At 41.0% G+C, this 12,712-nt stretch overlaps 1 protein-coding gene across 4 annotated transcripts; it reads left to right on the top strand.

The window, feature by feature from the left end:
- The first annotated feature begins 360 nt into the window (after positions 1 to 360).
- CNBP (CCHC-type zinc finger nucleic acid binding protein) lies at positions 361 to 11,627 on the top strand. Of its 4 annotated transcripts, none has more exons than XM_077823071.1 (5): positions 361 to 517; positions 9,098 to 9,217; positions 9,648 to 9,740; positions 9,920 to 10,118; positions 10,635 to 11,627. In XM_077823071.1, the coding sequence occupies exons 2-5, from the start codon at positions 9,115 to 9,117 to the stop codon at positions 10,750 to 10,752; spliced, it is 513 nt and encodes a 170-aa protein (XP_077679197.1). In that variant the 5' UTR covers positions 361 to 517; positions 9,098 to 9,114; the 3' UTR covers positions 10,753 to 11,627. The 4 variants fall into 4 exon arrangements, with proteins under 4 accessions (XP_077679197.1, XP_077679196.1, XP_077679195.1 ...); XM_077823070.1 differs by having other exon boundaries at positions 9,917 to 10,118; XM_077823069.1 differs by having other exon boundaries at positions 9,098 to 9,238.
- The last annotated feature ends 1,085 nt before the right edge of the window (positions 11,628 to 12,712 follow it).

Here is a 12,712-nt window from a genome sequence, read left to right as displayed (position 1 = left end):
AGGGGAGCCGCAACTTCCTAGCTTGTGAGTCACAATAGAGGAAGGGCAGGGCGGCGTTGCGGGAACCCAGGGGAACCTCCGCGCACTGCAGCACCCTCGGAGTCGCCAATCTCCCCGTGACCTTAGAGCGGCGGCGGCGACATAGCCACCCCCAGCCAACCGCCCCTTCTCCTTCACAGCGCAGTAAGGCAAAAAAATAGTCGAGACTGGCCTGACCTGGTAGGCGGGCACCTCCCCCTTTTCGACGGCGCTGATTGGTCCTCCCATCCCCAGCGCTGATTGGCTGCACGGGGGCAGCGGCGGGTGCCCATTGGTTGTGCGAACGGGATAATGAGCCGTGCGCAGAGGGATAGGGAAGGGCGGGGTGAGAGTGAGTAAGCGCGTGTGTGGGGCCGTGTGCAAACCGCGTGTGGCGCAGGCAGCGGGGCTCTAGTATCAAGCGGGGGAGATCGAAAGAGAACCGGGCCCATCGTCGCCCGGACGTGCTACCTATCGCAGGAGGGTCGGGAGCCTGCAGGTAACCGTCAAGCCGGCTCGTGGAGCAAGCGGGGGGAGGCCTGGCCCCGGCCTGCGTGGGGGGTGGCGGTGGCGCACTCTGGCCTAGCGCGCGGGAAACCACCCGAGCCCTGGCCGCGCTTGCCTGCAACCCTGGAGGGAGAGGTGGCCGGTAGCTTGACTGGAAGCGGCGCGCGTGTGAGGGGGGCCCTTCGGGTGGGCCGGGCGCGCTGGCTGGGCTGAGTCACCCTGTGGGCGGCGGTGAGAGGAAGCCATCGCTGGTCTGGAGCCCGACGGCGGAGCGGGCTGGGGACGGAGCGCCGCCCCCCCCCGTTCGAGACCCGGGTGAACCGCCCTGTGGGGGGCTGCCTGGGGCACCTCATCCCGGTGCGTGGGGATGGAGGAGGCTGGTGGCTGGGCCGCAGCCTTTCTTGCGCGGCATGAACACACTTGTCCGGCTGGGCGTAGGGTCAGCCTGCTGCGTCGGGCCTATTGCCCCTGGGGGCAGTAGCGGGTCTGGGCTCTGTGATCCGAGTGGGAAGGGAGTTTGGGGCTGAACTCGTGCTCTGTGTTCAAGCTGCCGTCTGCTCTACCGCTCTTCTCTCATTTGTTGCGACCTAGCGCGAGTCGGGAAGGTGGTAATGGCCAGGAGGGCGGGCCGTGGCGTGATTGCACCATGTGCTCGGCTCAGGAGGGTTGGGGTGTTCCATCGATTTACATCTGACTGGAGATATAGGAGGTGTCCCACTCTGTCTGTGAGCCCTGCAACTTAATAGAGTAACTCCTGCGATAAAGGTTGCACTTCTGATTTACAATCACTTTATTTGAATATTTGTTAAACTTACGTTTTACGTCATCCTAGTCTATTCTCACTTACTCCAATATTGCTTATCTAGTATCTGGAAGTGAGAGGTGCAGAATAATATCTTAAGGAGTTGTGGATATTTAGGTACTTGGGTGGGTCCTATCACCTTAGAATCTGAGTGCCTCTAAAGCCAGGAAATATTATCCTTTTACAGATAAAGTGTAGAGATTAAGTGAGTGACTAGGGTCACAGAGGAAGTCTGGGAGCCAAAAACTGAACACATGGTTTTTAAAACCTTGAATTGGACTTGAACTACAAGACCATCCTTTCTTGGAAGAATTCCATCTTGGTTTAGGCAAGATGAAACCAGTAACTGTTAACTGTATACCCCTAAACACTTAGAATGTTACAATAAATTCATTTGGGTGTGTGGGTTTATATTCATGATGTAACATTACAATTAAGTTTCTATACCCGTATGAATATTTAGAGACCTAAGTGGTGGGGTCAGTTGGGTGGAAGAAGGTAAGAAAAGATACTTGAAATGGTAGTGATAGGCATAAGAGGTGTGAGAATATGTACTATGTGGAGTGGAGGCACAAGTAGAAATATCTTTGCTTGGGATTGTTCTAGTTAGTCTGTTCTATAACTTGAGCTAAAAAAAAAATCTCAAATTATTTTTAGGGTGTATTAATGTAAGTAGTAACTCTTTCTACGTAGACTCTTGAACTGGGGTTGTGTTTTGTGAGGAGGTGGGGGCTAGAGTGAAATTTACACCTTACTTACACTGGCAGTCTCAACTCCTGTTTGAGTTAGCTATAGATGCTCTTGGATTAGGAAGCCTAGGTTTCCCATGTGAATAAGGTTTCATCCAAGCAAGTGGCTTGCAGTCTCTTTCTGGAGCGTACCCTCTCATTGACTTTGCCTCAGTCTCCTAGTTTCCCATTTTTTTCAGTGCTCAAAATGTTTCATGTGTTGGGTTAACAGAAGGCCTTAGTAAATTCCTGGTGATCTGTGGACCGCAGTTTGAGAACCCCATTGTTAAGGCTATGCTTGCAATAGCCAATAACTCACTGGCTCCAATATTGTCTTCCAGTATCATACTTACAGGTCATGTGATATACAGATTAATTGGGGACCCATTAGGGTTACAGTGACAGTATGTCAGCCTGACTGGTATTAAAGAATTAATTCTTTTGGAGGAAGTAAATAGTTCTTTGTGGAAGGCACCTTTGCTCAAATACATGGTGTATAATAGGCCATATTCTAGAACAGGAGTAGACAAATTATTTTTTGTCACGGTCTAGACTCCACAGAAAATAATTAAAAAAAAAAAAAACCCCCCAATAATGATAGTAATAAGTAAACAAAAAGATGTCAGGGTCTGTTTAAAAGCATCTGGTGGTCCAGATTTGGCCTGTGGTTTGTGTATTGACTACCCTGTTAATGCTGACCTATTTTGCCAGGAATCATATTGTCCCTACCCTCCTTTCTGGAAGCTCATGGGAGGAAAAGTAACTGCAGAGTAGGTTGGCTGGTATCTGATCACCTTTGTCCCTTGATTGGGTTGTGGCATATGGATCTAACAATATAATGTCAAGTATTGTTCCTGATTCTCAAGTTTGTCACTACTTTTGTTAGTGTGAACTTGTGTCTGGACCCTGCTTGCGTAGATTACTGTTTGGTGAGTCACTTCTGATACTGGTTTCAGAGAGGTAGCTGTGTTAGTCTGTATCAGCAAAAGCATCTGATGAAGTGGGTTTTAGCCCACAAAAGCTTATGCCCAAATAAATTTGTTAGTCTCTAAGGTGCCACAAGGACTTCTGATACTGAAGATGGCTTTGGGAACAGTACTTTTGCCTGCTGGTTTGCCCTTGGAATTCCACAGCATTTTAAATCTCTACTGTGTGTACTGCTTTTGTTTGGGAATAATAGACTTGGACTTTGATCAGTATTTTGGTCTACATCTTTCATTGTACCTGGGTGTTGCTGTCTCCTGGCTGCTGCAGTGAGTGCCTGGTTAAAGCTTCAGCTTCTAATATAAGATGCTGGTAATAAGTTGAGGGGAAATATTTAGTAAGTATGGTGAAGATAATTGGCCCCATTGTTGGCAAGAGGAGGGTTGTACTTGCCAACAGAGTTAACTGTGGGCACTTCTGGATTCCAAGGTAGTGCTAACATCTCTCTGTGGACCTCTCAACAGTTCTCTGTTAGGTGCCACCAGACTCATTGTTTTTGTTCATTCTGTACTATCTACGTAGTGTAAGTGAAGTTAGCTCCATGGGTCATTAAGGCTTGTATTGCAGTACACATAGGAGGGGGGGAAAAAGGGCAGGGCATTGTGTTGGCTCTTGACTATAGTTAGCTTGCCCTTGGATTAAGACTGATTGACGTTAGCTTTTTTGTGTGTGTGTAATCTAGAAAACTGTTTGGGTGCTTGCTAGAATAAAGCAAACTGGCAGGGATGAAAGCCCCTATGAGTTGAAGCTGGGGGAAGCAGGACAGCATGGGGTAAGGTGTGTTTTGTTTGGTTTGTTTGTTTGGTTTTTTTTTCCCCCTTCCCCCTGTGCATGGAGTCTGGATTTTTCCCTCCCCTGGACAGACCTGTGTCTTAACTCCTTGAAACTGCTGCTCTGCTCACAAGTAATTCAGCAAGGTGGCTTGTCTTCACTTACTTGATCTTTGCTCTTGTTTGTTTGGGGTTTTTTTTGCCTTTATGCATTTGCTGTTGTAAATATCCAGTGAAGGCAATGGTGCAGGTCAAATTCCATTATCAAGGATTAGATTTATAACTCAGAATGAACTGAAAGTACTAAAACATTAGTTGCTTTTTCAGTTGTTCAAGAAAATACCTTCTAGCTCCATTTTACTTGGACATAAAAACTTAGAATGTATATTTCAAGCTATTGTATCTACTCTTCCTCTTCTCCCCCACTCCCTCCCCCAGTCCTTAAGCTTTCCATTATGAGCTATTTGCATTTCTTTTTTGGTCTAACTCTCTGCTTATGGCAGAAGCATTAGTTTATTTAAAAGGTGAGTGCAGGTGCAGTCGGTTTTATGACCAAAACAGTGGTTTACGAAACTTGACTTCTAAAAAACAATAGATATGCTGGACTAACAGTTTGTAAGGAAAAACAATGGAGTGTTATAGCTCTTCAAACCCATTAAATTACAACATTTTTTAGTCTCATTACTCTTGCTTGCTTTCCAGTGGGTTCTCAGTAGCTTCTTTCTGTAACTTAATTTGACTTTTTGGCCATAGTGCTACAAGGAAGACCACTTTAAAACTTTAGTTTGGAAAGTCTCTTTACAGAAGAGTGGAACTATGACAAACAGTAACACAACACTGAAAGTACTTGTTGCTAATCTCTGACTGCAACTTCTTGTTGCTCCTGGTTAGTTTATTATATAATAAAAAAAAATCTAACCTTTGATATAAACAGAGTTCTAGAGTTTCTGATCTACAAGATGCAAGGTACTGCAGTACTATATTGTGATATGAAAGCTTAAATATACCCACATCCAAAGATCTGGAAATGAAGGTTTTCAGCGCTTTACAGTTGATAAATCTAGTGTAAAAATCACACTGAAACTTGGGCCTGGTCTACACTGGGGGAGGGGAGGGGAGTCGATCTAAGATATGTTGTAGCTGAAGTTGCAATAGCTTAGATCAACTTAGAATTACTTCACATCCTTGCGGTGCAGGATCAACAGCCGCTGCTCCCCTGTTGACTCCGCTTCTGCCTCTCACCCTGGTGGAGTTCTGGAGTCAAAAGCAGAGTGATAGGGGATCTATTTATCGTGTCTAGTGTAGACGCGATAAATCGATCCCCATAGATGGATCACTACCCGCCCATCTGGCAGGTAGTATAGAGGTAGCCTTGGACATACAATGTATCAGAGTTAAGACTGTTTGTTTGTTTGTTCTCTTTTTTTGAAAGAGCTCTAGCATATTGCTTATGGAGTTCAAGTGTTCTGCAGGGTCCTTGCCTTCCTCCCACTCTCCTGTGCTGCAGAAACTTAAATACTGCATACCCATATTTCCCTAGCTGACCTTGTCCTTAAAGCTTTTGAGTTAAATTGGGTATCTAGTTCATAATATCTTATTTGTGCTGTTTGAGCTTCCAAGGTTCTTCAAGTCCTTGGCTGTCCTGGCTTAATCTTCTCTCTTCTTCTCCCCCCCACCCCCCCTTACTCCCCAACACTGGTTGTACTTGTTCATGTACTCATGGGGTAAAAATAAAGCTCCTCTGAATAGGATATTAATCAAACTTGTTCATGTTTAAATCTTCCAAAATTTTAGTGCATCCTGAAAGTTTTTTTTAGTTGAGTATAATGAACACGAAAATAAGGTTTACAGTAAAGATGTGGCTGTAACCTTAAGGTGACTTGCAGAAGGCATTCCTGTGTGGGTTTTTTTGTCAGCTGCACTGTGATGCATGAAGACCTAATGAAAAACTGAGAAGGTATTTATTTTTTTTTTTCTTTTTGTTCTTTGGCAAAGGGGCTTGTGTTGAGAAGGTCGTGTCAAGTGTGCATAACAAACTGCCTTCTCTGAAGGAGAAAAGGATGTCTATTATATTTGAAACCTCTTAGTGTCAGTTTTGTTGGGGTAAATGTCAAAGGTTTAAAGAGTAACTAAAAATCCTTTCTCCCCACTTCTTGCTTAGCTTGCAGTTGCTTGAAGCGCTGACTTGTGGTGTTTGAGTCCCTTAAGATTCAGGTCTTCCCTGGAATATTAAGGTTTATTATTATTAAACAATATTCAGGCCCTGATGCATCATACAAAAAACCCCACACGTTTTTTCATTGCAGGTCATCTTTAACTGAGACTCTTGGGTGGCTCTAAATAAAAGTAATGCTAATGACTAACAGGAAAAATTGACCAATTTACATGATTCTGAAAGTCTGCCTCTTTACAAAGAACTGATTGCTATAGATGAACAAACACTCATGCTGTCCAACCTGCAAACAGCCATGAAGGAAAACATGGCTATGTATTGTAATTTAAAATGAATAAAATCATTAACTCTGCAGCATTACATTTGTTCAGATATGGCGCATACTTTTTCAAGGGACAGCAATAAGCCATATTTGAACTACTGTCCCTAGATGGCTTGTTCACATATATTTTTAGAACTCAGTCCTCTGTTTCTAGCAGTGCAGTTCTCTGAATTCTGAAGCAGTTTCTCCTAAAAGGTGGAAACATTCTTTTTATTATGTCTTATAATACACTTGTCATCTTCATCAAGTCTCTAGTTACAGGCTATAGATTGTTTTAAGTGTCAGCATCACAGTGGAGGCCCTGAAAGTGACCCAAACTTACATGTGGACGTTAGAATTTTGGTGCAGAGAAATACAGTAGTTTAAAGTGACTGTCAAGGTAGGTTAACATAAGCTGTAGATGCTGCAATCAGAGGTACCTTTGAACATACAGAACAGCATCTAAATCAGTGGTACTCAAACTTTTGCGTTTGCACCCCTCCCCCCTTACCAGAAAGATACAGGGGAAAAAATAGAGGTCCTCAAAACGATAGGAACAGCTACACAGTATCTAAGTTTCAATTGCCTGCCACATAAAAGCAGGCGGAGTAAAAAAAATTCATATAAAGTAGTTGATCAGTATTGATGCCATGCTAATACTTAACAAAAGTGGCCCATAAGGATTTTCTCAGCTTTCCTTTTTATTTGTCACAGTTGCAATACTGTAAGCAGAAGACCCTTCTCAATCCTTTTCCCCTCCTTTTTCTGCTTGTTTTATTGCACCAATTTTTGCATGTTAACTTTTATTGTACTCCCCTTTTTTTAAATTCGAGACTTAATAATATGTCTGCATAGTGATTAAAATTGGGGCCTCTGGATGTTTAAGTACAGAATACTTCTGGTCAACTGGTTGGGTGGTAGTTTTTAGTGTCTGTCTTGCATACACTACTGTACCAGTTTACATTAAACTTCCCATGCAGCATGATGCTGCTCAACAAAATGTCAAAGAAACCTAGGTAACAGTGTTAACAAGTGCACAAATCCAGCTGTTGTACTACTTAGCATGATTGTAGCAATCACTGACTTTTGTTAACAGCAGAATTTCCTTTGTATCCATGTCTCTCTCCTTGGTCAGATCAGCAGTATAACTTTAGTTATGCAAAAACTAAGTTAATGCAAAGGTCAGCTAAATATAAGTAGAAATGACAATTTTTAGTTAGAAATTTTCTAATCTCTAGCTAGTTCTACAGCAAGTTTAATCTTCATAACAAAGTTTAAATTTTCAGTTTTTGTACTTTATTTCCTGTTAAGCGCAGTCTTACATTATGGTTGAGTATTTGAAGAATTTAATACCTGAATAGTCTAGTGATGAGTCTTCAGAAATAAACAGTACATAATTTAGAAGTTAAACATTTGAAACTGCATAGCTAATGTTGGCCATTACATGCAAGCCTATTTTATAACATAAACAGGTGGATAGCAACTGAGCTTTTCTGTTGAGTTTCTGTTATACTAATCATTCATAAAAGCTGGAGTAACTTATGCTGTGTATATTTAGTTGATCATTGTTTGAGCCTTTGTGTGTGTGACTTTGTGTTGAATTGTCTGTAGTTCAGGTGCTACTAAAGATGTAACTTTCAGTGACTGATGGAAATTTTCCCAGTATAAAACTTCAACATAGCTGAAAATATGCTGTTTTACTGCAAAAGTTATTCATGTGTAAGCAAAGTTATTCTACATAGCTTATCAGCCCTAGATATTAATGTGCCACAGTTAAAGGACACTCAGACAGGGTTCAAAATTTACTTTTGGCCTAAGCAAGCTTCTACAAATTTCAGACTAAGCGTTTCCAGGAATTTTTAAATTCTGAGGAGTTACTTAAAATTCCCCAACCGTGTTTACAGTCACATCATGCAGCACTGTAGTGCATGAGATATGAAAGTGAAACTGTTTTATTTACTAAACTAAAAAATGCCAAAAAACTCTTACAAAATCTTAAGATCTAAATTTGTCAAAACTTAATTGATGGTGTCCTTCCAGAACACAATAGGTGTTTAAGATTCTCAAATAGCTACTTAAACGTGGGTGGGTTGGTTTTAATTGGTTCACTTTTCTACAAGGTTGATTTCTCATTCTTTGGTAGCTATTAAAACATTGATTTGAAACTAAATATTACCTATAGCAAACAAGCCTCCTATTTAGTGTAATGAGGATACAGTATACCTATACACACTTCAGATTCTGTTTTACATCTCTTACAATGATAGAAAATGGCAAAGAATGCATTTTTTTTTAGTTGTGTCAAGCTCTGTTTGGATGGAAAATTAATTAAATGCACAAGAAGCATTTTAATTTTTTTAATAAGTCCTAATACAATCTTGTCGTCAAATCATGCTTTGGAATTAAAATAGATTTTAGAACTAGTAGATCTCCTCCTCACACCTAGTCTTGATATATAATCGCAGGAAGAAAATGAGCATTCCTGCTCATACAGCTCCCAGTTGGCTTAACTTTGAGTGAACTAAATAAACTGAAACAAAGAAAATATTCTTTCTGCAATTGCAGAAGAGGTTTCTGCAGTGTCAAACTGATTAAACACCTCCACAAACTGGTGCCCAGTGCTTAGCCAATGACTTTAAAATAAGAGTCAAATCACTGACCTAGTTGAAAAGTCAAGTTTTTTTGTATGTACAAAATATTTGTTAAGTTTAGACATTCACTGAAGCTGTCAACTTCAAATTTAATTTTCAATAGGCTCACTTTTAAAAAAGCCCATAAATATCTGCTGTAAATTTAAAATGTTTTTATATGTAGGAAATCAAACCGCAGTGATGAGCAGCAACGAGTGCTTCAAGTGTGGACGTACTGGTCATTGGGCTCGGGAATGCCCTACTGGAATTGGCCGTGGCCGTGGGATGCGGAGCCGTGGCAGAGGTGGATTTACCTCCGCAAGAGGTTTCTAATTTACACGTATCTGAACAAACAGTAAAATCTCATTAATTGCAAATGTGATACTAATGACATCTTTGCAAGTATTGCTTTAGTGACTGAGCAAACACAGATCAAGCATAGTACACTAAATCTATTTTGGTAACCTTATTTTGTCAAGTGTAGTTCCAATTTTAATTTGGTAATCTTTCGTACTTACAGTACACCAAAGTACATTTGCTAAGTCTTAATGAGGACTTACTGCAACCGTCTGCTACTAAATCTTTAAGAATAGTGAAGTTGCTGTGGGAAGGATTGTAAACTGCAAATTGTCACTTTGCTAATGTCCTAACCCTTATGTTTACACTGTCAAGTTGTTTGATGTATATTTTGATCCATAAATAAAAATGCTTTTCATGTTCCCTATCTAAAATAGGCTTCCAGTTCATGTCTTCATCTCTCCCAGACATCTGTTACCGCTGTGGTGAGTCTGGCCATCTTGCCAAGGACTGTGATCTTCAGGAGGATGGTAAATATTACTAAATTTTTCTATATTTTATTTACTCAGTGTTGTAGAAGGGGGGAAAAAAACACGTTTGTCAGTTCATTTAAAAATAAACTGATCGTTTATTTCTGTTAAATGCATGTTATGTTGTAACTTTATCAAGGTTTTATAGTCTTGTTTGGCTTGTTTTCTTATTGTGGAAGCCTGCTATAACTGCGGCAGAGGTGGCCATATTGCTAAGGACTGCAAGGAGCCAAAGAGAGAGCGAGAGCAGTGCTGCTACAACTGTGGCAAACCTGGCCATCTGGCTCGTGATTGTGACCATGCAGATGAGCAGAAATGCTATTCTTGTGGGGAATTTGGACACATTCAAAAAGACTGCACCAAAGTTAAGTGCTATAGGTAAGCACTTAAAAGCTTTTTTTATAGCACTAAAGCTATAAAAGTATACCTTAAATAGCTGTAAGATATCTTACCCTTAATCTAATTTGAAGTTTATACAAGCTAACTTTGTATATCTGTTTTGGGTATATGCCTATTTTCTTGTGATCTTTCTAAAGAAACCAACTTTGACTCACCACCTGTAATGTTTAGACTAATGTCTGATACAACTTGTTGCTTTTGACTTAAACAGGATTCAGCATGTATAGTAGTGCAACACATTCAGTGAGGTCAGTCAGGATATTAGAAATGGCACACATTTCTCTGGCATAGAATTGAGCTTGCCTAATATCGAAGGGTGTATTTCCAACTGATTAGAACAGTTATACAGCAGAAGCCTTAAATGCAGAGTTCATTAGTGGTACATAAGTTGTACTGTTGACGGCAGTGTTGAAGTAGTTCCTGTTCTGGCTTTTGAGGAGGCTAACAAATCCACTTTTAGTTTATCAATAACCTATTAATATTTCTCTCCTTCAGGTGTGGTGAAACTGGGCATGTAGCCATCAACTGCAGCAAGACAAGCGAAGTCAACTGTTATCGCTGTGGCGAGTCAGGGCACCTTGCACGGGAATGCACAATTGAAGCTACAGCTTAATTATTTCCTTTATCGCCCCTCCTTTTTCTGATTGATGGTTGTATTATTTTTCTCTGAATCCTCTTCACTGGCCAAAGGTTGGCAGATAGAGGCTACTCCCAGGCCAGTGAGCTTTACTTGCCGTGTAAAAGGAGGAAAGGGGTGGAAAAATCAACTTTCTGCATTTAACTACAAAAATGTTTATGTTTAGTTTGGTAGAGGTGTTATGTATAATGCTTTGTTAAAGAACCCCCTTTCCGTGCCACTGGTGAATAGGGATTGAGTGGGAAGAGTTGAGTCAGACCAGCAAACGCTCTCCAGGTTCCATGAGAGTGATCCTTTGCAGGAGGAAGAATAAATCCTGGAAGTGTCTGAACTTCCACAAGTAACTAACTTTAATTTTATTACAATGATGGCCTTGGATTGTCTGACCTCAGTAGCTGTTAATAACATCAAGTAATGTCTTTATCAGGCCCTACCTAGAGCATATAGCTGAGTGGGAGTAAACAAAACAAACAGATGCACGTGCCTGTTAGTGGCCGAGAGAGAGAGAGAGGGAAATCAGGAATAATTAAACAAAGTAACAATAATTCAGTCAATGAATGTTAATGTTAGCAATACAGAAGGTAATGGGAAGCTTTTGAGTAAGTATTTCAAACTAAATCTAAAACCCAGAACATCAGTTACAACATACACAATTTGGAGCTATTCAGGAGTTGCAAAGAAATGCATTTTCACAGAAATCAAGATGTTATTTTTGTATACTATATCACTTAAACCAACTGAGTTTCATTTGCTTGTAATCAGTTTTTAAAGTAAAATGGTAAAAGCAATTGAAGTCCTAGAACACAGAAATGTAATTTTAAACTATCAATAAAGCTGGAGGAGGAAGGGGAGTTTGGCTAAAGTTCCTTTTTGTTTAGCTTTTGTTCATGTACATAGTGCAAAACACCATATTAAAGAGGGGAATGTGGAGGTGTTGAAAAGCTTACAGTTTGGACTTTTCTTTTGTATGAAATTTATCTGGTATAAAGTTGAGTCCCATAACATAAAATAACAAAATACAGCACTATTTACAGGCCTGAATTTCTTTGCATACAGTGACACTTGCAAACCATTGGTTCCTACTTACACTACACTGTGCAACCTTTGCACTGGCTACCCATTAAACCATCAGTTCATATGTGTCTTTTACAATCCTAATGACTGGGCAGAATAAACTGGCAGTGAAGAGACCAGCTTTATGTATCATGCTGTAATATTAACTCCAATAGCCTGATAAACCATATTGGTATCAGACAGCCTAATTCTTCAAAGGCAAGCATGTCCTTACTAGATGTTTAGAAAGGTCAAAATACTAATTCTATCAGGTGCCCACAGACTATATGGAAGTGCATTAAGATGTAGTTTTAGGTTGTCATTTAGATGACAGAAGCTTATGACAAAGGTAGGAGAACTGTTAGGCCTTGTCTACGCTACAAAATTTTATTGACAAAAGTGGTGATGACATTCCATTTTTATTATGGTTTGAGCATGTTCCCACTCACTTCCTCTGTCAGCAGAGCACATCCACAGTTGGGGCACTAGCCTAGATGGTGAGCAATGCACTGTGGGTATCTGTGCCAGTCTAGCTTGATACCTTTTGTTACTAGGTGGTGTTGTGGGAAGACAGAGCAGATCACAGCACATCTTGGGATGGAGATCAGTGTCCCATGATGCGTTACTTTCTGTCCCAGCACTCCATAGGCTTCCGGCTTTCTTTTGTGGCACTTTTTCAGTGGCTGTCAACCTTGCTGTGCACCTCAGCATCTTTGTGAGAAGAGATGGATCCTGCACTGCTCTCCTATGTTTAACTGTCATGAAGGCATGGCAGTGCAGTTAATCGTGACATTCCTAACTGAAGACTTCCAGTTGCCTGACATGCTGTGGGATTGCTTTTGGCATTCACAAAACAGCTGCATAGGGTAGACGGTCACTTTTG

This window comes from Eretmochelys imbricata, chromosome 7 (genome assembly GCF_965152235.1).
Source record: "Eretmochelys imbricata isolate rEreImb1 chromosome 7, rEreImb1.hap1, whole genome shotgun sequence".
Classification (NCBI taxonomy): Eukaryota; Metazoa; Chordata; order Testudines; family Cheloniidae; genus Eretmochelys; species Eretmochelys imbricata.
The sequence above is the reverse complement of the archived record's forward strand: the minus strand, read 5'-3'. Positions and strand labels throughout refer to the sequence as shown.

Bases quoted from the DNA above. Each gene is read 5' to 3' on its own strand.
- CNBP (XM_077823068.1), top strand. From the start codon at position 9,115: ATGAGCAGCAACGAGTGCTTCAAGTGTGGACGTACTGGTCATTGGGCT. The intron at 9,239-9,647 runs GTTTCTAATTTA...TATCTAAAATAG, and splicing joins TGGATTTACCTCCGCAAGAG to GCTTCCAGTTCATGTCTTCA. The intron at 10,119-10,634 runs GTAAGCACTTAA...TCTCTCCTTCAG, and splicing joins ACCAAAGTTAAGTGCTATAG to GTGTGGTGAAACTGGGCATG.